General features: G+C 27.9%; 1 protein-coding gene across 1 annotated transcript in view; it reads left to right on the top strand.

Annotated features, from left to right (window-relative positions):
• The first annotated feature begins 2901 nt into the window (after positions 1 to 2901).
• LOC135927993 (ribosome quality control complex subunit NEMF-like) overlaps positions 2902 to 22898 on the top strand; it is a 36413-nt gene continuing 16416 nt past the window's right edge. The window contains exons 1-13 of the mRNA XM_065464288.1: positions 2902 to 3009; positions 3050 to 3221; positions 3453 to 3578; positions 4429 to 4577; positions 4725 to 5190; positions 5338 to 5742; positions 10928 to 11136; positions 12662 to 12955; positions 19443 to 19612; positions 19884 to 20054; positions 20700 to 20853; positions 21296 to 21384; positions 21475 to 21542. Of these exons, the coding sequence (XP_065320360.1) occupies positions 2951 to 3009; positions 3050 to 3221; positions 3453 to 3578; positions 4429 to 4577; positions 4725 to 5190; positions 5338 to 5742; positions 10928 to 11136; positions 12662 to 12955; positions 19443 to 19612; positions 19884 to 20054; positions 20700 to 20853; positions 21296 to 21384; positions 21475 to 21542 (2532 nt within the window). The 5' untranslated portion in view covers positions 2902 to 2950. The remainder of the gene's footprint in view (positions 3010 to 3049; positions 3222 to 3452; positions 3579 to 4428; positions 4578 to 4724; positions 5191 to 5337; positions 5743 to 10927; positions 11137 to 12661; positions 12956 to 19442; positions 19613 to 19883; positions 20055 to 20699; positions 20854 to 21295; positions 21385 to 21474; positions 21543 to 22898) is intronic.

Below are 22898 nucleotides of genomic sequence, written 5' to 3'. Positions count from 1 at the left end.
TGAATATCGTATTGGAAATAATTATAAATTTTCTATGACAAAATTTAAAATCTCAGAAGAGTGAATTCTAGAAAATGAGATCCCAAGATTTTAAGGAAAATCTGCTGGCGGGGTAGAATCCCTCCTTGTGGTCACCAGTTCTCCTTTTTTTACAGAGGACTTTGATGAGATTATACATTTCATTTCTGAACATTCTTAAGGTGTTAGTGACCATGTGTGTTAAATTAGTGTTTATTAGGCCAGCATAATTATCTTTTTTAACGATTAGCTAATACAATTATGGTCCAACTCATAGAAATCGTAGTTAAAACTGCTGATCTTCTGATGATTACATTATAAATAAAACAAATAAATTTTATTAAAAACCATTTATATTATATCTTAGCCCTAACCTAATTTATTTTTCTAAAGCCTTTAATTATTTCTAACCCATATTTGTCTAACAATCCTATTCCATATTTCAGAGACTTGAAAAATAGACGATTAATATTCTGACAAAAATTCCGTGACCTGTCAGATATGACCCAATAATAGGGAACGTGACATTGGCAGGTGACAACTTCATGAAATATTCGAATATTTTTCGTATTTTTATTGTCAGTATAGAACCCTGATTTAATATAAACACGAACACTTATCTTTATTGCATAACCCTAAGCTAATCACTAATGTGGCCCATAAACTTAGGGTTAATCCTTAACCTCATAGGGGTAGCCAGGGGGGGGGCAAGGGGAAATTCCCCCCCTTCAGAAATTTATCACTTTTTGTAAATATCATTTTTAGCTAATAAAAAATATCCCCCTTAGTCCTCCCCCCACTCCCTGACCCTCAAATATGTATGCATATATCTTAACTAATAATTAAAAAAAAAGAATGTAAGTTGATATTTTTTTATAAAACTATTCATTATAATTTATAGATTTTTGGGAAAATAAATTTATAAATATGTAAAATGAACCAAAAATGTTTTTTAATAAATGGAATATAAGCCAAAAATAAGTCTTAAGACAGAAGTGAAATGTATTATAATTATTAATAATAGATCCATAAAATTACTAAATAATATAATATATCAAATATAATTTTTTATAAAGTGAGTATTTAATTTATTTATCTTAATAAAAGTAAAATATAATTATAAAACTATTGATAAAATTAAGTCATAAATTAAAAAAATATTAAAGCACAATACAATCAGTGGAATATTATATGTTGTAGATTTACAGTATATCTAATTATCAAATGACAATCAAGTAATTACCAATATAGCGAATTATATATTTTACAGAAAACTACAAAATATTGATAAGTGTACTAATTATCTAGTAATTGATCATAAAGATGATAAAGATTATCTTTTATTGTATGAATAATATTCCCATATGCATATACAATGTATCTCTATATATATATATAAAATATAATTATTGACAACATATCATTTCTTTAATGTCACACGTCATCATCGTGAAACGTCATCACTATAAAGGACATCAGAAAATATCTTTTAAAGACATTGTGGGATGAATAATATGAAGATTAAATTTAAATATCATTTTTACTTAAAATAAATAGATGGCGTTAAATAATTGAATGCAAATTGTTGCTATATTTAATATCAAGAGCATTGATTAGTAAAATTTGTTAAAATATTAACTGTAATATATTCTCTTATTGTCAAATATGTCTGAAGTGGAATTTTACCTAGTATTTTATAACTAATTCTATATAATAGAGTAAAATCAACTATATGTCTACTTACTTTTTATAAATAAATTTCTTATAATTGTTTGGAATAAATTATTACCATGCTTTTATATTAAGGTATAAACAATACAAGTAATTTATTATATTTTTATTTTATATAAACTAATAAAAATATATTTCATATTTGTTCCAGGCTTATTTTTTTTTATTAAAATTTGTAAAAATATTTTATGACTATATATAGACTAAAGTAACCCGGCCCCAGTAATTTTTTAATCCCCCCCCCCTCATGAAAATCCTGGCTACGCCTATGCTTAACCCGAACAGTGGAGTTCATCAAATATTAAGATATTTATTGGCTATTTGCGCTGCTCAGTAAAATAGAGTATTTTCCATAATCTAATATAAACCCTAACCCTTATAGCATAGCCATAAGCTAAACATAAGTTGAGTTTGGTATTAAAACTTAATCTAAACCTCGTAATTTGATAAAAATAAATCATATTTAATATAAAACCCTAACCCTTTTTTGTGTAGCATAGCCATAATCTCTAACACGATTCACGAAAATCTGAAACGAAATATACTTATTGTTTACTACGCACTGCTCAATAGCCCTAAGTGTCCTATAGATTTCACCGAATGTAGTGGGTTTAATATCTCATAAAATCAGAGCATAAATAAAATATTCATCCCTTTAGGTTAAGCATACAAGAAAAATTATATTTTTTATTTAAAAACACTCATCTAACACTAATTAAAATTTGCCTTTAGTCCAAACCTAATTTTGTTAGATTCAAATAAATTATTCTTGCCCTGATAATATTAGGTAGCTATTAGACACAATTAAGCAATATGAATATATTAAACAAAATTTGAAGTAAATAAAGTTATATTTATTAATTAATATTTTATAATAATGCACTTAGTATAAAAGGAAAATATCAATAAAGATTAAAATAATCCATATTAATAATAGAGATTTAAAAGAGTTTAATACAAATTCAAAATGATGTAAATTAAATATTTCTTACTTAATATTCTTGTAATTATATAATTACATATGTATGCATAAGAATGTAATGTAATTTCTTTTATTAATTTGAATGAGAATGTTATCTAAAATAATTAATATTATCTGCCAAATAAATTTCATTAATGTAACTCTAATATTATTTCTATTACCTATGATACTCTCATAATTATCATCTGTTTTGAAAAGTCTATCTAATCATACTGAAAGATGAAAAATCGTTATACAGCATTTGATATTCAATCAATATTGTTTGAAATAAAAACCAAGTTACTTTTTTAAAGAAAATTTATATTATTTAAAATATAGATTAATAGGAATGCGCGTTTTGAATATATATGATGTTGACAAAAAAACATATCTTATTAGATTTCATAAGCAAGATGAGAAAGCAATTCTATTATTAGAATCAGGAATAAGGATTCATTTAACCGAATTTGAATGGCCTAAAAATATGATGCCATCAGGATTTGCCATGAAAGTTTTTTACTTTGATAGAAAGTTATATATAATGAATTAAGCCTATATTTCTGTTGATAATATCTAATTAAATTTAATATTTTCAACTTAGATTTTTTTTTAATGTAATAGTTTTTTATTATTTTATATTACTTTGCAAATGATAGTTTAATTTTTACAAAATTCAAGAACACTATAATCTTAAATTTAATTATTATATTTTTTTAAAATATTATTAAAAATAACATTAAAGCTAAGAAAGCATTTGCGTCAAAAACGTTTAGAATCAATAGAAATGATGGGTATTGATAGAATGATAGATTTACAATTTGGAACTCAAGAATTGGCACATCATATTATAATTGAACTATATGATAAGGTATATAATTTAACCACATTTTATTGGTTTTCTTAGGCATGACTAAAATACACACCCACAAAAACTACATGCCCCCTATCAAAGAAGCTTAATTTAAGTTATATTAATACAGAATTGCATTTAGCTTCATAAGATGAGTTAGGAAATATTTTTTTTGATTTAAAAAAAATGGCAACATAGTAAAATTTAAAAAAAAATTTAATCAAAAAAAAAGAAATTAAGTGAATTTTCAAAATCTCAATAAGTTATAAATAATTTATAAATTTAGTATTAACATTTTTTGATTCCTTTTAATAAGTTATATATGATTCTGCGTTCATTTTTTATATATTAAGCTTCTTTGATAGGGGGCACATAGTTTAGTCATGTAAAAAAATAATTATTTAAAAATTTTAACATGTTGCAATTTTTTTTAAAATAAAAAAAAGCATTTTCTAACTCATCTTATGAAGCTAAATATGATTCTGTAATAATATAATTTAAATTAAGCTTCTTTGATAGGGGGCGCATAGTTTTTGGGGGCGTGTATTTTAGTCATGCCCGTTTTCTTCAAATTTTTTTGATTTGAGCTGGGAAATTTGTGTAAAATATTTTTGACTAGCAGGCAAATTTTTTTTAAAACTTGAATATTTTCAAAAAAAAACAATTACAGGCCAGTACACAGTAATTTTTTTTAGCAAGTAGTATTTGTAAAATTGTTTTTGGCAAATATATTAATAGCTAAATACAATAAAATACTAATTATTTATAATTTAATGTTTGATAGACCATTGAAATTATTTAAGCTAATGTTAGTTTTTTTTATAGTATCAAAATATATTATGTTTTTTATTTTTATTGAAACTTTAAGGGAAATATGATATTAACGGACAGTGATGGTAAAATTTTGTCATTACTAAGACCTAGAACACTAAATGAAGATACAAAGTTCATAGTAAACGAAATATATCCATTCCATCTCATAACACTGAAACAGAATTTATCTTCTTCAGCAGAATGGTCTAAAGAAATTAAATTATGATTGCTTATAATATTATTTTTATATCTATTTGATTGATTATTTTTGAATAAAGAACCTTAAATGAACTTATTATATCATATTTTCTTTTATTGATCAAACAATGCCACTTGCCAAAAATAAAATAGCATGGACAAAATATTTTCTTACATTGAATCTATAAAGCTGAAACCAGAAGGCTTACAGCCTCATGACAATAATATTAACAATGACATCGAACCTTTAGTCTCCACAAATATAGATAATCATCTTACTCAGTCTACATCCTCGGGGGTTAAACAGAAGTCTACATTGCCATACAAAAAGGTTGGCGGGAAGCCCAAAAAACAACGTGACCCTAATAATCCAAGCCTAAATTTAGAAATGCCACTTAAAAAGCTTATTACTTCAGCCTTACCTTTCTTGCCATTTGGTCCGGGTTTGATTGAACATTGTCTTGTCAGTAATGAATTAGATCCTACTCATAAGTTAAGTGCAGAAACTGACAGTAACTTAAATGTACTAAACCAATTCAAGGCAATAGAGGATCAGCTTAAATCGGCGATTCAAATGGCTATCGATATATTTTCTAAGGCTGGCACCCAAACAAATCCGGTAAATATAAGAATTATTTTATTCGAAATTTTATTTGAGAAGTTTATCAAAAAAAATTAAATGGGTTGTTAAATAATATTTTATATAAATTTTTTTTTATAATACTATATTTAATATTTATATAACAATTTATTATTTTAAAAATAGGGTTACATATTTTATAAAATTGGAATTAAACAAAATACCGGCATCCTTTCAACTCAAGACGACAATAACGAGTTGATTATGTACGAAGATTTTGAACCCTTTCTATATGCTCAAGATACTGTTAAGTATCAAAATTTTGATCCTCAGACATCTAATGCCGATGCAAATGATGAAAATATTAGAATAGGTTTTGATCTCAAAGGGAAAGATGGTTTGAGCAAAGTTAACAATAACAGATTGAAGGTGTTGGAGTCATTTAATAAATGCGTAGACGAATTTTATTCTAAGCTAGAGGCTCAAAAACTTGACATTAAAACGGAACAGCAAGAAAAAACCGCCCTCAAAAAATTGGAACATGTCAAAAAGGACCACCAAAATAGGACAATGAATCTTCAAAAGACTCAAGTATTTATTTAATATACTTGAAAGAAAAAATTATTTAAAAAATCACCTATACTTTCCACCCGATCCGCTCCGGTTTTAATAATAAAAACAAAAAAAACTTATTTTAAAACAAAGAAGAATATGCTGAAAAATTATTTTAACTAAATTTCGAAACAAAAGTTAATTTTTTGTAGTAAACACATTTAACAAAATGAGCGAGTTGTAAAATGATTGTGATAATAAAATTTGTAAAATATTGGTAGATTATATTTTCCAAAAAGATTGTAGTAGTAATAAAAAAAATTTCCTTGTTTAACAATAATATTATTCTGGATTTAGTTTTACGAATAAAATAAAGTGTTAACCTCTAAATAAGCAGAATTTTTCTAATATTCAATTGATATTTATTTATATAGCCTATACGATGCAATTACCGCTATTGTTAGCTATTCTAAATAAAAATATATTATTTTTTTTTCTTTGACCTGTTTTAGAGAATGCAACTATTTGGTCATATTTTAATAAAGTCGGAACAAAATTTAGCTATAAAGCGGACAATTTTTTTCTTCAAATCATAGGTTACTTAATTTGAATAGTAACTGATATAATATGTTGTCAAAATGTAATAGCATATAATTAATTTTTTCTAAGATAAAATTAATAAAGGTGAAAAATATAAAAATAGAGTTTATACGGAAAAGAATAAGAGATAAAAAAAGGGAAACTAGGAATGAGAAGGGAAGATAGAAGGCATAGACATGGAGATTATTCGTGGAAGAGATATAGATCGTTAGGGCGAAAAATGGCGGTAGCAAGTCTTTGTCGTTAAAAAAGCTGGCAATTGGCTTCTGGTCTAGAAAAATAAAAGATACTGCAAAAACAGGACTTATAGATTAAACAAAAACATAAATGATGTTGTAATAAGTTTGAACATGAGCCTACCAAAATTTTTTTAAAAAAATAACATATAGAAATCGAATAACAAAATACTTAAAATTATTTTTAATTTTTCTATTATATATACTAAATAAAAATTTAAGTTCCAATTTTTTTTGTAAATAATGTTAAAATTCTTTATATAAAAGAAAGCCTAAATTTTTCTCTAGACAAAAGAATATAGTGACAATTTGTCAATATGAACATACAGGGTTTCCCATTCAAAAAAGGAAAAGTGTCAATCAAAAAAGGAAAAGTGTCAAACAAAAAAGGAAAAAGTCCAATCAAAAAAGGAAAAGTGTCAATCCAAAAAGGAAAATTCACAAAAGGAAAGGAAAAGTGTAAATCAACAAAAAAAATCGTTATTTTTTAAATTTTTTTAAAAAATTTTTTATTTTTTTTTGTCAATTTTTCTTAAATTTTTATTTATTTTTACTATTCCTTCTTATTTTATTTCTAACTTTTGTGCGATTTCTTTACTTTATTTTCTTAATATATCTTTTCTCAATTTATTTTTATTCTCATTTTTGATAATTCTTTTGTCTTTTTAAAAATAATTTACAAATTTTCCCTGTTATTTTTTTTCACTTCTCTACTCCATTTTTTAATTCTTTTCTTTTTTTTTTCATCATACATAACAATATTTTGATTTTTTATGATTTTTTCTCCTTAAATTATTATCTTTTACATACATTTCTAACTTTCTCAATCTTTTTATGTCTTTTTAATCTTTATTTATCTGTCTTTTCTCAAGTTTTTTTCTTTTCATTTTTGATAATTCTTTTTTTGTGATTATTTTTAATTTTCACTAAATTTTTATTTCTCAATGGCAGACAATTTTTTTATTATAATTTTTTACATATCAAATTACATTGCTGAATTAAATTAATCGTTTGGTTATAATGTACCTTTAAAATTAAATAGCAAGTTTGAACTGTAATACCAAACGATATGTATTATTTTTAAAATTTTGTCTGCCATTGAGAAATAAAAATTAAATGAAATTTTAAAATAATCACAAAAAGAATTATCAAAAATGAGAAGAAAAAAAAACAGAGAAAAGATCTGATAAATACAAATTAAAAATGACTTAAAGAGATTGAAAAAGTTAGAAATGTATAAAAGATGACAATATATGGAGAAAAAGTCAAAATATTGTTATGCAATAAAAAAAAAGGAAAGAATTGTTAAAATAATGGAGTAGAGAAATAAATTATTTTTAAAAAGACCAAAGAATTATCAAAAATGAGAAGAAAATAAAGTGAGAAAAGATAGTAAGAAAAATAAAGTAAAGAAACCGTAAAAAGTTAGAAATAATATATAATAAAAATTTAAGAAAACAATTTTCTTTTTTTGATTGAGGTTTTTCCTTTTATGATTGAAATTTTTCCTTTTTTAATTGGGTTCCTTTTTTGTTGACACTTTTGATTTTTTGATCGAACTTCTTCCTAAACCTTTGGGTCTTTCCTTTTTTTGATTGATACTTTTCCTTTTTTGATTGGGATTTTTCCTTTTTTGATGGACATTTTCCTTTTATGATTGAAATTTTTCCTTTTTTAAATGGGAAACCCTGTATTTAAGGTACAAGTCATAAATATATTCACAAACTAATTTAATAGCTTATTGTTTCCCTTAATTGTAATATTATTTTAATTCGATTTAATATATATATTTTTTTAAAAATAGTAAAAATAAAAGCTTTATAGGAAATATAAATAACGTAACTATATACCCATAATGAATTATTTTAATTATAAGTATTTATATCTGTACGCCAATGGAACTATCGGCGACCGAACGATGTTTAAATATGTAATAGGCGGTCTTCGACAAGCCAAATTTTTAGCCGTGGTTATAAAAAGCGTCTTGAAACGGCGTAACGACATAATTTTTAACGCATAAATTTTTAAATGCTAATTGATTTTTTAAGAAAGCACTAACCCCGAGCACAGACTCGGGGTCAAATAAAATATATTCAAAAATATAAAAACAGCAATTCAGCTTAGGGTTAAAAAATTTTAATTGGGACCACTTAGGGCTTAGATATACCAAAAAATAAGATTAAAATGAGTTATTATGTTGGCTAGCTGAGCGATTATTTCCAGCTGTACCATCTTAGTTCAGAATTAGATACGATCTTTCTGGCCGGATTTGTTTAATTTTATTGCTATTTTTTAAATACGTATTGATTTTATTTTCTAATTTTAGAAATATGTATGTTAGACAAATACATTTGATAACGTTTTTATAAATTCGGCAAGATTGAGCTTGAATGGGATATTTAGAATACTTTTGGATCGTTTTTATTTAGGGGGGGGGGTTGTTATAAACAAGCGTCTTTTTGTCCTGCCTATTCTGAAGTCAAAATATATAAAATCGTCAATTTACACTTTTTATAAAGTTTGTGTAATTGATATAATTGGGTAATGGCTAAATACAAGCTAACTTGGCTCAATCTTCAGGTGCTTGACGAAGGAAATTTTTTGATTGAGGCGTTTTTATTTAATTTCTTCCAAATTTGAGCCTCTATCTTTTTAAGATTAACTCCGAAATGCCAGAGTGATAGTTTTAGACTAAAACACTTGATCTAGCCGATTTTTTAACCGGCTTAAAATATATTTGGTTTGAAGAAGTTTAAAATTAAAACAAATTTTTTTAAAAAGCATTTTCTTTCAAGTTTTTAAAAGTAAATGTGTTTTTTTAATTATTTTTGTAAACAATATTTTTAATTTGATCGTTAACATGATGTTATATTAAATCATCACTCATCACATTCACTACAACACTGAAAAATAATAATTAATAAACTTAACTTCACTACAAGGAATACTATTAGATTAAATATGATTGTCATTTATTAGCGATTATATATATAGATGCACTATCTGGTTGCGATATTTAATCATAATGTCGTTATTTGATTACTATTGCGAATATCATTAGAATCACCAACTTCCGGTTATCAAGATAAGGATCTGTGCTATCAAGAGTATAAATGTGAATATCCTGGGAATTTTGAATCAAACATCCTGCCCTGGGAAAATCGTAATTTTGGGGAATTGCAAGAAATTCTGAGAAACTTTGTAAAAATGTCATAAATTGGTTAAAAATTAAAAAAAATTGACAAATTTTTTATTAAATGTAGTAATCAACTATGATTTTTGGATTCCAAAATAAGAGTAGATTCTCCCTGAACCACCATTCATGTGAGGAATCGATAAAAGTCTTAGAGCAATTAATCTTATAGGTTGATGCTGACAAAGGCCTTTCCATCATAGAAGTTAACATGCTTTGCCTTTTCCTCAAAACCTTTGATCGAAATTCTCCATGATTGGCTAGAACAACTACGATATCAATATTGAATTCTGAAATTCGGGCATTGACTGCAGCCATGCCAGATAATATCTCATCATTGGTTATTTCAAAATCATTGAAGCGGGGATTATAAGTGCCGCGAAATGAATATTCTGACAAAAAATATGTAATTTTGCGATATATCAAAATATTCAGTTAATCTTTATAAGGTTATCAAATATCAGCTGATATAAAAATGCCTTAAATATTGTGATATCATATATGATGGATAATCTTTTTGTAAATATTCAAGGTATTTTGAAACTCTTTCTAACGATATTAAAATATTAGTAAGTAATTAAAAATATTCTCAGGAATTTTATTGGAAATTTTGAATTTCGTTCCTGAGAATATGCCAATTCCCGGGAACTTTCCGGCTTTTACATTATTAATCGATCTATTATATCTAGTTTCTGATCTGTCTCGAGCTAAAATTTAGTTTCTGCTGTCTTATATCTTCGAGCAGTTATAATTTCTCTTCTCTTGGATTTTCAATAAAAAGTACCCTTTTAATACCATTACTTACAACCGAGTTGATGAGTATATGTGTTTGAAAAAAAATATGTATAAAATTATTATCTTAATATTATTATATTGTGTATTATTTAAGCAACAATATAATATAAGTTGAAAAAATGTTTTTAAAAAAAAATGGCCGGCCATGTGCTACATTTGTGAAAATTGTTTTATAGTCAAAAGAAGATTCTAAATTAATTTAACATAATAAACTTAATAGTGATTAGAAATGCACGATATCAGATTTTCTGTATAATTAAATACTTTAAAGGTAGTTAATTTTTTTACAAACTATGGGGGGGGGGCTTGAGATAAGAATTTTTTAAATATTGAAGTATTACAAGGAGACCTCTACCTTGGCCACAATTTCAAAATGTATGAATCTATTTTTAATATATAGGAAGATTGCACGGAAATGGCCCAGCTTATCGAGCTCAATCTTGACCTGGTGGACCATGCTATGAAAATTATTCAAAGCGGTTTAGCAGCCCAAATGAATTGGGCTGATTTGAAGCAGAGCTTGGAAGATGCTAAGAAGGCTCAAGATCCAGTGGCCATCAAAATTAAGTCCCTTAAACTCGAGAGCAATCAGATGATTATGATATTGAAGTTTGGATTTATTTTTTTTATAGTAATTTTAAAATATATTAGAAAAGGAGTATAATCAGGGTTTATTTAAAATCATTGATTTATAAAAATTTAAAACCATTTAATAATATATTTATGCATTATATTATGATTATCTTTTTGATTTATTATTTTTATTTATGAAATTCCCACTAAAAGTTTATCAAAATTTTAATTATTAATAAATATGTATATAAAATATATGAAATAATTTTGCTAAAATTTCGAATTAATTTGATTAAAAATGTTGTGTTTATTACAATATCTTATAATGAAATTTTCTTCACTTAAAAATCTCTTATAATACTACTTATTTCAAAGCCTCACATTGTTTATCACATTTTGCCCCCTTTGTCCATCATTAATCATTACTTTGTTTTACACGATTTGTAAATTATAAAAAAAAGATTGATATTATATTTATTAATTTCACTTAAAACTGTATTATTCTTTATTTTGTTTTACACGATTTGTAAATTATAAAAAAAGCTTGTTATTTTATTTTATTCACTTGAAACTGGTCTTAACCTGTTTTAAGGATGGCAATAGGAATAAAATCGTGATAGGAAAATATAGCAACAAATTTTAGTACATAAATAGTTTCAAATATGTAATCAGTATCATTAATTTTTATATTTTAATTTGTCAATTGATTGTACCTAGGAATGAATCTTTTATATTTTTCGTTTACGGCGACCATTTTTAACCTAATAAAATTCACTATTTTGATATAACAAACGTGCGTTAAATAAAATGTTTTCTTCAATCTGTGCTACCCGCGATGGAAGTGGGGTACGATGACGAAAATGCCCATTAAGTCCGGTCCCACTCTCCGACAATCCCAGACCATCAAACGCCGTCGATCCCAACCCCTCCCCGATGGTTGAACAGCCAACGTACTTAGTTCCAACTATTTCAAAAAAAATTTATTTTAGGGATACTTATTCATTTTCGCCGGGTAATAAAAAAGAGAATATTTGGATTCTTATGAAATTAACGGATTAAGAAAGAGTAGCAAAAATTTAATGTTAGCACTCTTTCTGATCAATGGCTAATGAAGTTTGATACATGGGGTCTAATTTTTGATAAAACTATTTTACCTTGTGATTTTATACTTTTTTTTTGGTGTTACTATCAATTTAATAATTCAAACAACATTAAATATCTAAAATATATATTATTATATACATTTTCATCAAACCTTTAAAATTTGCTGGTAAAATTTAAAAATTTTACAAAAAATGCGTAACTCGAAAATATAATAAAGATGATTCCACGAAAAAATGATTTTCACAAAATAAAATTAATATTTTTTTAAAATGAAAAAAATGAATAAATTATATATCTTTCTTTCTTTCTTTCTTTCTTTTTTTCTTTCTTTCTTTTTTTCTTTCTTTCTTTCATTCCTGAAACCATGCCTAAACATGCCACTCCAATTCATTTTCGAAATTAATTTCTAGGACTTTTTTGATGATTATCCAATATATATTCATTCATGCATAATAAGCGATCCATTCGTCGATTCCTTCCCACCCCAAAATATCCACGATGTTAATGTCAAGGATGTCAACAAAAATTTTAACTCATCGAAAGGGAAGGATGTAGCTATAGATTTATCCCTTTCATCCGCTTATGAAAACGCCGTCGCCTATTACGATAACAAGAAAAAAGCCTCCGTCAAAGAAGCAAAAACAATAGAAAGTAGCGGTAAGGCCCTCAAATCGGCCCATCGCAAAACAAGACAATTGCTTAGCGACTATAGAACTCAGATCAATATCAATAAGGCCCGCAAAATTTATTGGTTTTATAAAATTGAATAAAATATTTTTTTGGATTAGATTGAATTGATTATTAAAAAAAAGGGTTTTATTAGAGTATTTTTTTTAAATATAAAATTATTAATAAAGTTTTTATCAAGAAATGGTAAATCAAAACGGTAAAAAAGGAGTTGTTAAACTTTTACAAATTGCTTGGACACTTTTCAACTAGTAATATTAAATTGTTTTATGTTGAAATCGATTGGTCTCAACAAATTAACAAAAAAACTCGCTTTTCAACCCAGCTCCTTCAGATTTTTCTAAAATTTTTTGCATATATTATAACTAATACAAAGGTAAAATTTTAGCTTCCAACTCCAAACAGCGTCTGAGATATGGGCTTCGAAATTTCGAAAAATAGAGCACTTGGGGCAAAAAGGAGTGCACCCTTTTTAATTTAATAATATCTTTGGATATTTTTAAGCTAGAAACTTCATTTAAATTTCTTTACAAGTATTGTTGAATTTTAAATGCCCTAAACCGAAAATGATTAAAAATCAAATCAGATTTTTTCTCTCAAACTGTTATATATATATATAGATATAGGATTAATTAATAAATGTTCAAATTTTCAAGTTGACAAGTTTAGGAGATATGGCTTTTAAACATGATTCTATTGCAAATATTCTTTATAATATTTTGATATTAATTAAATCCTAACTTTAGCCTCATCATAGCGGGGGAGTGGCAACGCCTTTTGGCGGCTCTGGGTCTAGAATAGAATCACCGTCTCCTCGACGGGGTATAAAAGCCACCTAAAAGGGTTGATGTCAGGAAGAGCATCCGATTGTAAAAACCTTCCTCCAAAATTTCCTAATGATTACAACAAAGCATGGGCCGGGTACAACCTAAAGTACTCCGTGGGCCACCTCATCCGTCTATAGCAAAAAAAAGAATAAGAAACCTGATGGAACCACGATTCATGAAAATGAAACATATTACGGCTACAAACGACCTGATAATAAGTGGAGAAACCTGTTTACAAGGGAGTAAGAGTTACTACATAGAATGTTGGGAGCATGACGGGAAGACCGGAAGAAGTAGTCGATGCACTGCATAGAAGTTAGATGTGTGTTGCTTACAAGAGACCAGATGGAAAGGTAATGGTGCTAGAATGATTGGCAGGACAAGTGAAAAGTTTAAATTTTTCTGCTAGGAAGTAATGATGGTAAAACTGGCATTGCCCTATTGGTTGCAGAAAAATAGTGGACAGAGTAATCGAAATAAGAAGACTAGATAAACAGACAATGATTATCAAGATAATTTTTGGTAGAAAGCTATGCAATATTATTTCAGCATATGTTCCTCTGATTGGAAGAAGTAAGAAGAGATTGTTACATTTTGGGACAGTCTATTGGAGGTGACATCAAGATGAACAAATGAAGAGGGGCTGGCTGGTGATCTGAATGGACATGTGGAAGCGATTAGTGAGGATTATGAGGGAGTACATGGAAGATTTAGTTACGGCATTAGAAATCCGGAAGGGAAAAGAATTTTGGATTCTGGTGATGCTATGGATATGATTGTTTGTAATACAATGTTTAAGAAAGAATCAAAAAAGCTGGTGATTTACAAGTCGATTAGTGCTAAAAGTGCGGCGGATTATTTGTTAGTAAGGAGATGTGTAGGAGCATAGTAAAAAATATGAAACTGATAGCGGGTGAGGAATATATTGATTAGCACCTATTTGTTGTATGAGATGTCGCTTTTAAAGGCGCCAGGATCACTAAAAGAAAGTTTGTGCCAAGGCTGAAGGTTTGGAAATTGAAGGAGGAGAATGTAGACGTCAATTCAATATGAGATATGCGATAAGAGAGGCGGAGTTGGCACAAGCATTTGGGGTAAATGACAAGTATGAAGCCATGAAGAAAGTCTGGGCGAGGACAACCGAGGAGGTATGTGGATAAACAAAAGGGCCGCCTAGACGAGACATGCTAGTGGAATACGGAGGTAGCTAGAGTTGTGGACGAGAAACGGAGGTGTTTCAAAAAATGGTAAAAAAAAGGCGGGTGGTAGTTGTTAAATATTTGAAAAATATGGCAGGAAAAATGGTAATTGATAGTAGGGATATCAAAAACATCTGGAACATCTGCATGGAAGGACTTTTGAACGAAGAGAATGAATAGGATAATGATGTTAGTTGTGCAAAGGTAGAAGATCCAGGTTGTAAATTTGGCAAGGACGAACTTAAGAGAGCATTGAAAAAGATGAACGGGTTAACGAGAGTGGTATCAGAAATGTTTATAGGTTCTGATGACTTAGGGATTAAATGGCTAATGAATTTAGCCAATCTGATTGTCACAGAAGGAACTATTCCCGAAGATTGGCGAAGAAGTATCATTATTCCAGTATACAAGGGGAAAGGTGATCCTTTAGTTTGTGGGTCTTATAGAGCTATTAAACTTTTGGAACATATTATGGAAGTATTTGAGAGGGTGTTAGAGAAGCGAATAAGGAATCAAACGAAAATTGATATATTGCAGTTTGGTTTTACACCCGGGTAAGGCACGACAGATCCATTTATTGTGGTGAGACAAACAGGAGAAGTCTCTTGCAAAGGAAAAGGAACTGTATTATGCGTATGTTGATTTAGAGAAGGCATTTGACAGGGTGCCGCATGAGGATACTAGATGGGCCTTGAGAAAATCAGATGTGGAAGAATGGTTGGTTATGGCAGTGAAGGCAATGTATGTTGTAGCACAAACTGCGGTACGGAAGGATTATGGAGATAGTGAAAGTTTTGAAGAGAGGTAAGGCATCCAAGGATCCTTGCTGAGTACATTATTATTTATCTTAGTAATGTAATGGATGTGGCGGCTAGAGAAATGCCCAAAGGACTTCCCTGGGAGCCATTATATGCAGATGACCTTGTATTAATGGCAAACAGGAAGAATGGAGGGATAAAATTAGTAAATGGAAGATGACTATGGAAGCAGAGGGTTTGTAAATGAATTGTAAAAACACAGATAATGATTGATGGGGATAATCTGAAGATCGAGGGATCCACTAATTAGTTTTGTTGTGTATGTGGGAAAGGAGTCGCTAGAAATACAAGCCAATGCACCAGATGCCAGAAATGAGTGCATAAAAGATGTAGCGGGAAGTCTAATTTTAGCAAAAATGACCTTTATTTGTAGAACATGCATAAAAGGGATACATAATACTGATAACGTAGTAAATGGTGGTTTGGATATTGATAATGGGTTAACACTGGGAAAAGTGGAAAAGTTTTTCTATTTGGGTGATATGCTAAATGCAGATGGTGGTGTTGATTCGGCTCTTGTTGCAAGGGTCAGACAAGTACGGGAGAAGTTCAGAAAAACATTTCTCCAAAGTTAAAATGGAAAGTTTACATGAGCTGTGTGAGGAGTTTTAGTTTTAGTTTATGGCGACGAAACATGGGCAATGAAAACGGCCCACAAAGCCAAATTGAAAAGAACAGAGATGAGGATGATTAAATGGATGTGAGGGTATCTCTGAGTGAGAGAAAATCTAGCAAGCGAGCAAGAATGGGTATAGAAGTGATTGGAGTGTTAGCGACGAAATAGACTAAGATTGTTTGGGCATGTGGAACATTAGACAAAGGATGACTGGATAAAGAGATGCACCTTGATGAAAGTAGGAGGATCAAGACCTACAGGAATGCCCAAGATGACATGGATAAAGGTGATAGCGGCGGATATGAGAAAAATGAATCTTATATTGATGCTCAGGACCGTCAAAAATGGAAAAGAAAAATCAGAAGGAAAACTAACCAAACTAGGTAAACATGGAAATCGCCATTAATCGGAGAAGAAGAATCAATAATTGTAATATAAGTCAAATATTTTATGTTTTTTAAAAGAATAGTTATTTAAGATCTGGAAAAGTTTTTTTTTTGGGGGGTGGGCTTTGGTTAATTATTTGTTTAATTAAATTTCTCTCATTTGATTAAAATCTTATTAAAGACAAATAAATTGAATCATTTTAACAATATGAATATAATATAACTTTAATTTAATTTACCTGCATAAAGGCATGAAACCTTTGTATTCCGAGAATCGGTTTGCCCTTTGAAACAAGATATTTTTCATATTTATCATCAATATGCAATTTAATTCCAGTGATATCTGCTTTACAAAAATTAAAAAATCTAAGGTGTTTTATAATTGATTCATATATGGATGCTAGGTTAGCTCACTGCCAACCTTTTAGCAATGATTGCCATGAACTATTACGAAGAACATTCCGATTTGATTCCAAAATCAATTTCATGATGGCTTAGATTATGATTTTTTAAAATTCTGATAGTGAATTATTGCACCATTAGGAAAATAACATTTTTCATAAATTTGGATTTAAGAAAACCAATCATTTTCTCTTAAAATAAATAAAATTTGGTCTAGAATATTTAAATTTATTAAAGCTTACTTTTATGTTAATATGAGTTTCTTTAAAATTAGAATATAATCTCTTAAGTATGCATAAAATTAGTCTTTTCTTCAATTGGCACTTCTCTCCTTTAACCTTTATCAGGCATTATACCACTGTTTAATCGGATTATATAATCTCCCAATCTATAATATAATATCGAAACTAGGATTCATAATATTAGGATTGGATAAAATATCTTTTTCCTTGACCAATTCTTTTGCTATCCTTGCTATGAATTTAGTCTTAGAAAATTCTTCGTTTTTAGGATCCAATAATGGTAAAATTGCCAATATCTCAATTTTTTCATTTCGAGAATGTATTGTGCTTCAAGTTTATTTTTCAATTACTTAATGATTTAAAATTCACCGTTTATATCATAATTACCTAAGAAATTTTCAAAACAACTTTCTTAATTTTCCTGGGTTTTCAACTTTTTTCAATAGGATATCTTTTTTTCAAGCGCTTCTTCCTAATTAATGTTTCGCCCATTAATCGTAATGAATCATTTAGATGTTCAAGATCAGCATTGGATGTTGAAGGAAATGTGATAATGTGAAGCAGTTAATTTTTTACTATGATACTGCATATTTTATCGTAAATTATTGTTATTGTTTTATAACAATTATTTTTCAAAATTTTCATCAGATATACAGGAACACTTGGCAGTTAATAGGGGCAATTGAGGGGATTGCGGTAATATACTTAATAAGCAACTCTTTTAACATGAAGAATTTATTAAAAACAATTGTTTTGTACTTTGCTTCAAAAAATTGAGATAAGTTATCCTCCTCCAATCCATCATTTACTTACTCGTCATAAAAAGGATATCTCGAAATTAACCTTGCATTATCATTTCTAGGGTTTTCAATGCATTTTTTCAATAACGCTATAAATTAATTTTTTATAGGTTTGTTCTATGGAAGTTTTATCCATGGCCATTGAAGCTTGAATATTGGATGCCGAAAGAACATTGATCTTCATATATATGTTCAAATCTTTAAAAAAAATATATGTAATTAATTTGATAATGATAGGTTTAAAACTTTTTAATCCCATTGAATAATGCTCTTATCAATAGTTGATAATTTAGGCCACTAATTTTTTTAATTTTAAAATAACTATCGTTATTGTTGGGGTCAAATAACCTTAAATGCATTTTTTCTTCAAATTTAATGATTTTACTTAGTTATATTATATAAAATAAAATTATTATCATAATCAAATTTCGTTTTAAATTGGAACTTGAAGATTTTGAAACTGATATAATACTTTTTGGGCACATTTTACATTTGGTAAGTATTGAATTAGTTACTTCAATATGTTACTTTGAAATATTTATCATATTTGGGCTATGGTAATGTTAATTCATCTGATTTGAATATTCAGAATCAGATAATGATAATGAAATAAAAATATCCATGCTTATGCTAATCTATTAAATTAAAATATAAGAAAAAATTGAAATGTGAAAAGGAAAAAATAAAATATAAGACTTTTTTCTTAAAAAATTAGGAAATTCCATATTTTTCATAGTTATAATCAGAGACCTGCATATGTATCATTTGCACGGCCTCTAGCCCAGATTTTATATTTTCAGGCCCGGCTTGGATTTTTTAAAAATATATTAAATTTTTATATCTAATAATGGCGATTTAAAATATTTGGTTTCGAAATACACGGGCCGACCCGGGTATTTTTTTAAAAAATCTTTAGGCCCGGCCCGGGTATATTAAAAAATTAAAATGGAGGCCGGCCTGTGTACCCGGGTTTAGGGCCCGGCCGGACCCAAACTAGTAAAATTTTTAGAAAATTCTAATGGGGTCGGGTTGAAATTCATATTGATTTACCATGGAATTTACTAATATACTAACAAAACGGTTTCAGTCGACTGATTTCAAAATAATTTAAAATTTGTTATCAAATTCCCTTATATTTGATTTTTTTTAAAAGGACCCCATATAAATAGGAAATTTTTTGAATTAGTTAACGTTAAATTTAACAAATACAAATAAGTGTCTAAATTTTGAAATTTTTGATAAAAAAATCAATATTTTATAGGTTCGAAAAGTTTTTTTGGTTCATTAGTTCCGATAACTACTTGGTAATTGCGGGTCGTGACCAGCAACAAAATGAATTACTCGTGAAAAGGCATTTAAATCCGGGTGACCTATACGTGCACGCTGATATTCACGGCGCCTCTAGTGTTATCATAAAAAATATTGATGAAAGTAATGTTGTTATAATTACTAAATAAGTAATCCTATTCTTTCAAGATTCAAATATTCAGAACTAGATATAGGTATTTGGAAAGAAAGAAATTTGGTAGTTATATCATATCTTTCAGTCTATTACTTGACAAGAGTTTATCCTTTTTTGATGATTTTTATGATATTCTATAAAAAAATCCTAGTAAATATATTTAAACGCAGTCCTCATATTTATTTACATATAATCACGTTGAATTAGCAAATTTTAATATATTTAATTTGGTATAAAAAGACAGCCAAATCCCACCTAAAACTCTTAATGAAGCCGGGACTATGGCCCTCTGCTACAGTTCGGCCTGGGAGGCCAAAATAACGGTATCCGTTTGGTGGGTCTATAATTATCAGGTGTCCAAAACAGCTCCAACCGGCGAATACTTGACTACCGGGAGCTTTATGATTCGAGGTTTTTTAAGAATATTTTTTCCCTATTTTCAATTTACTTTCCTAATTTCTTTATATATATATATATGTGTTAACATTGAAATACTATACGCATATACCCTACAATTAACCATTAAAATTTGGGTAATAATATTATAGCGTTGGTGTTCAACTTATAGCAATTTACTAAACAATGATCAAATTTTATTAAACCATTTTTTTATATATTTTATTAACCCCTACTCTTATATGGCAACCTTTTAACCTTATCATATTCTCGTCCAAGCGGTTAGTTTTAGAAAAAACTGATCCTGCTGGGGATTTAAGAATGGCTGGGACTTAACAATGTGTGTAATCCTTAAAGCCACAGCTGCCATTCAAGAATATCTAGTATGTTATCAAAAATACGTTTTAAAAACCTATAATGTCCGACGCTATATTTTATTACCCTAAAATTTTAGCCTGAATTATATCTGTGTTTAACAAATTTTAAAATTTAATTTTGTTTTTTTTAAAATTATTATTTAAAAATAAATTAATGTAAAACAAAACCACCAATTTAATTTACTCACCGGAAAAATAATTTTATATATTTGATAGTCTTTTTGTCTCGAAGCAATATCATAGCAAAATTTTGATCTAAACAATTTTTATTTTTTAAAAAAAGGCAAGAAAAACTTTTTACCACCCTTAACCATGATAATGGGCTTTGGTATAATGTTTAAGTTGGACGAAATATCAACAGAAAATCATAAAAAAAAAGCCCTGAGTAAGAATGAAAACGAATCAAGCAACCTTGACGATAAAGAAGGAGCTAAAGAGTTTTTAAATATTTTTTAAAATAATAAAAATAATATGCAAATCTGGAAAAAGGGAAATTATTTTTGTTCACCTTCGTTTCGGTTTGGTTAAAATTAAACAATGTTTTGCTTATTGGTACCCACTTGTTTCATTTAGGATTAAAAAAGGCTCATTTCTCTTTACCTTCTTATTTTTATATTCGTTATAAGAACCCGGGTGTTTTAGAACCTCCGGAAAGTATTTTAGATAATTTAAAAATTACTTTTTTGTACCCATGTTTCTCTAAAATACAGCACTTTTTGGAAGATTCCTGATATAAATTCAAACTTTGATTACTTTAAAAAAAAATTTATGCTCAAATCATAAGAGTTTTATATATTTTAAAGTAGATAATAATTTCATCTTTAAGGTTAAAGATCAGTCATAACCTATAATCAAGATAATATTTACTATTTTAAATAGGGAAGAACAGGAATTAGAAGTTAAATCTTCAGCATCCGACGAGAACGAAGAAAATGAGGATGAAAATAACGGAGACAAGGTTGATGAAGGTTTCTTAGGCCTAACTAATATACATTTAAATTATATTTGCGATTTTTTATATTTCTATTTTAATAATATTCTTATAAATAAAATATCAGATATTCAGCCCACCTTTCCAGACACCGAAATTTCGAGCATAATTACTCACATAGATTCACAGATTCAAGTTTTTTAAATTATAATTTTACTCATCCTCTCGGTATCGGACTATACTTTCAATTTTAACTAATACCACTGTTTGATACCCCAAAAATGAAAATTAACCTTCATAAATTGACATTTTTGATGAATTATATCCGGCATTTTATTCCACTTTATGATAACTACATATTACCTATTCAAATCGAGCATTATTCATATACAATAAAATTTTCTATTTATACCCAATTCGAATAATTCGTATTATATTATTAATAATTATACGAAAATATTCTGACAGAATTTATTTATTGCACTCTTGTGCAATTTAGTTTAAAATTCTTGTCAATAAAATAAGTTGTAACCCTAAAAAGGGAACCTGAGTTGAGCTGATCCAAATATTTAATGAAAAATGTGAGTCTTATTTTTTTTTTATTATTTTCTTAATGTTCTCTTATCTGTAAATATGCTATATGCATATGCAGAATATATTAATTTTATTAATGAATCAAGATTATTTATAAAATCTACAATCAATGCAACATATTATTTATAAAGGGTTAATTATCTTTAAAATTAGTTTTTATATATAAAAAGTTGCTGATATAAGTTTTTTAAAATAATTTTACTATCATTCTTTTTATTCGGGTATGAATTAAATGAAACCTATTATAATGATTGAAAGATAATATGTTGTTCTTCATTTGCATTTTATAATGCTCTGGCAGTGATTCAAGCCACCATTTCATCTGTTACTATGTTCATATTGTTCCCAAATGACCCCTCTTTATGTGAGGACTTTATGTCAACTTGATCGTCGAGATCGATAATTAATCAGTCAATATATTAATAATTCTGCCAGATTTTTATGTAATAATTTATCACAAAATGAGTTTAAAAAAAATGAATTATACTTTTATTTATTAAGTTATACTGAAATATTGATTTTTGGATAGAATAATCTCTAATAAAATTCAGAAAACGCGTGTAATATTAAAAAATTTCAAAATGGTGTAAGAAAACCAGTGTTGTTAAATAGTCGAGTTCTTACGACTCGGAACTCGAGTCGTAGTCTTATAAAACGGCTCCGACTCAAGCCGATCAAGGAGCCGTATGAGCCGACTATTGGTTGGCTTACTTAGTTGGCTCACTTAGTCGACTCTCTGGGTCGGCTCAATTTTTGTAATTTATTTATTTATAAGTAAATTAATTTTTGATATTTATTTTTTTACACGTATTTTGTAATCGGCTTTTATAAATGGCTAACTCAAATGTAGTAAATTGCTAAATTATGGGTTGCTAATTAATGTGAACAAAAATTATAAAAGTACATTATCTCCATTTTATTTTAAGAATATTTATGTCGAAACTAAAAAGGGTTCAG

The sequence above is a fragment of the Gordionus sp. m RMFG-2023 genome, chromosome 4 (assembly GCF_954871325.1).
Source record: "Gordionus sp. m RMFG-2023 chromosome 4, tfGorSpeb1-WG-v2, whole genome shotgun sequence".
In the NCBI taxonomy this organism is placed as follows: domain Eukaryota; kingdom Metazoa; phylum Nematomorpha; class Gordioida; order Chordodea; family Parachordodidae; genus Gordionus; species Gordionus sp. m RMFG-2023.
The sequence above is the reverse complement of the archived record's forward strand: the minus strand, read 5'-3'. Positions and strand labels throughout refer to the sequence as shown.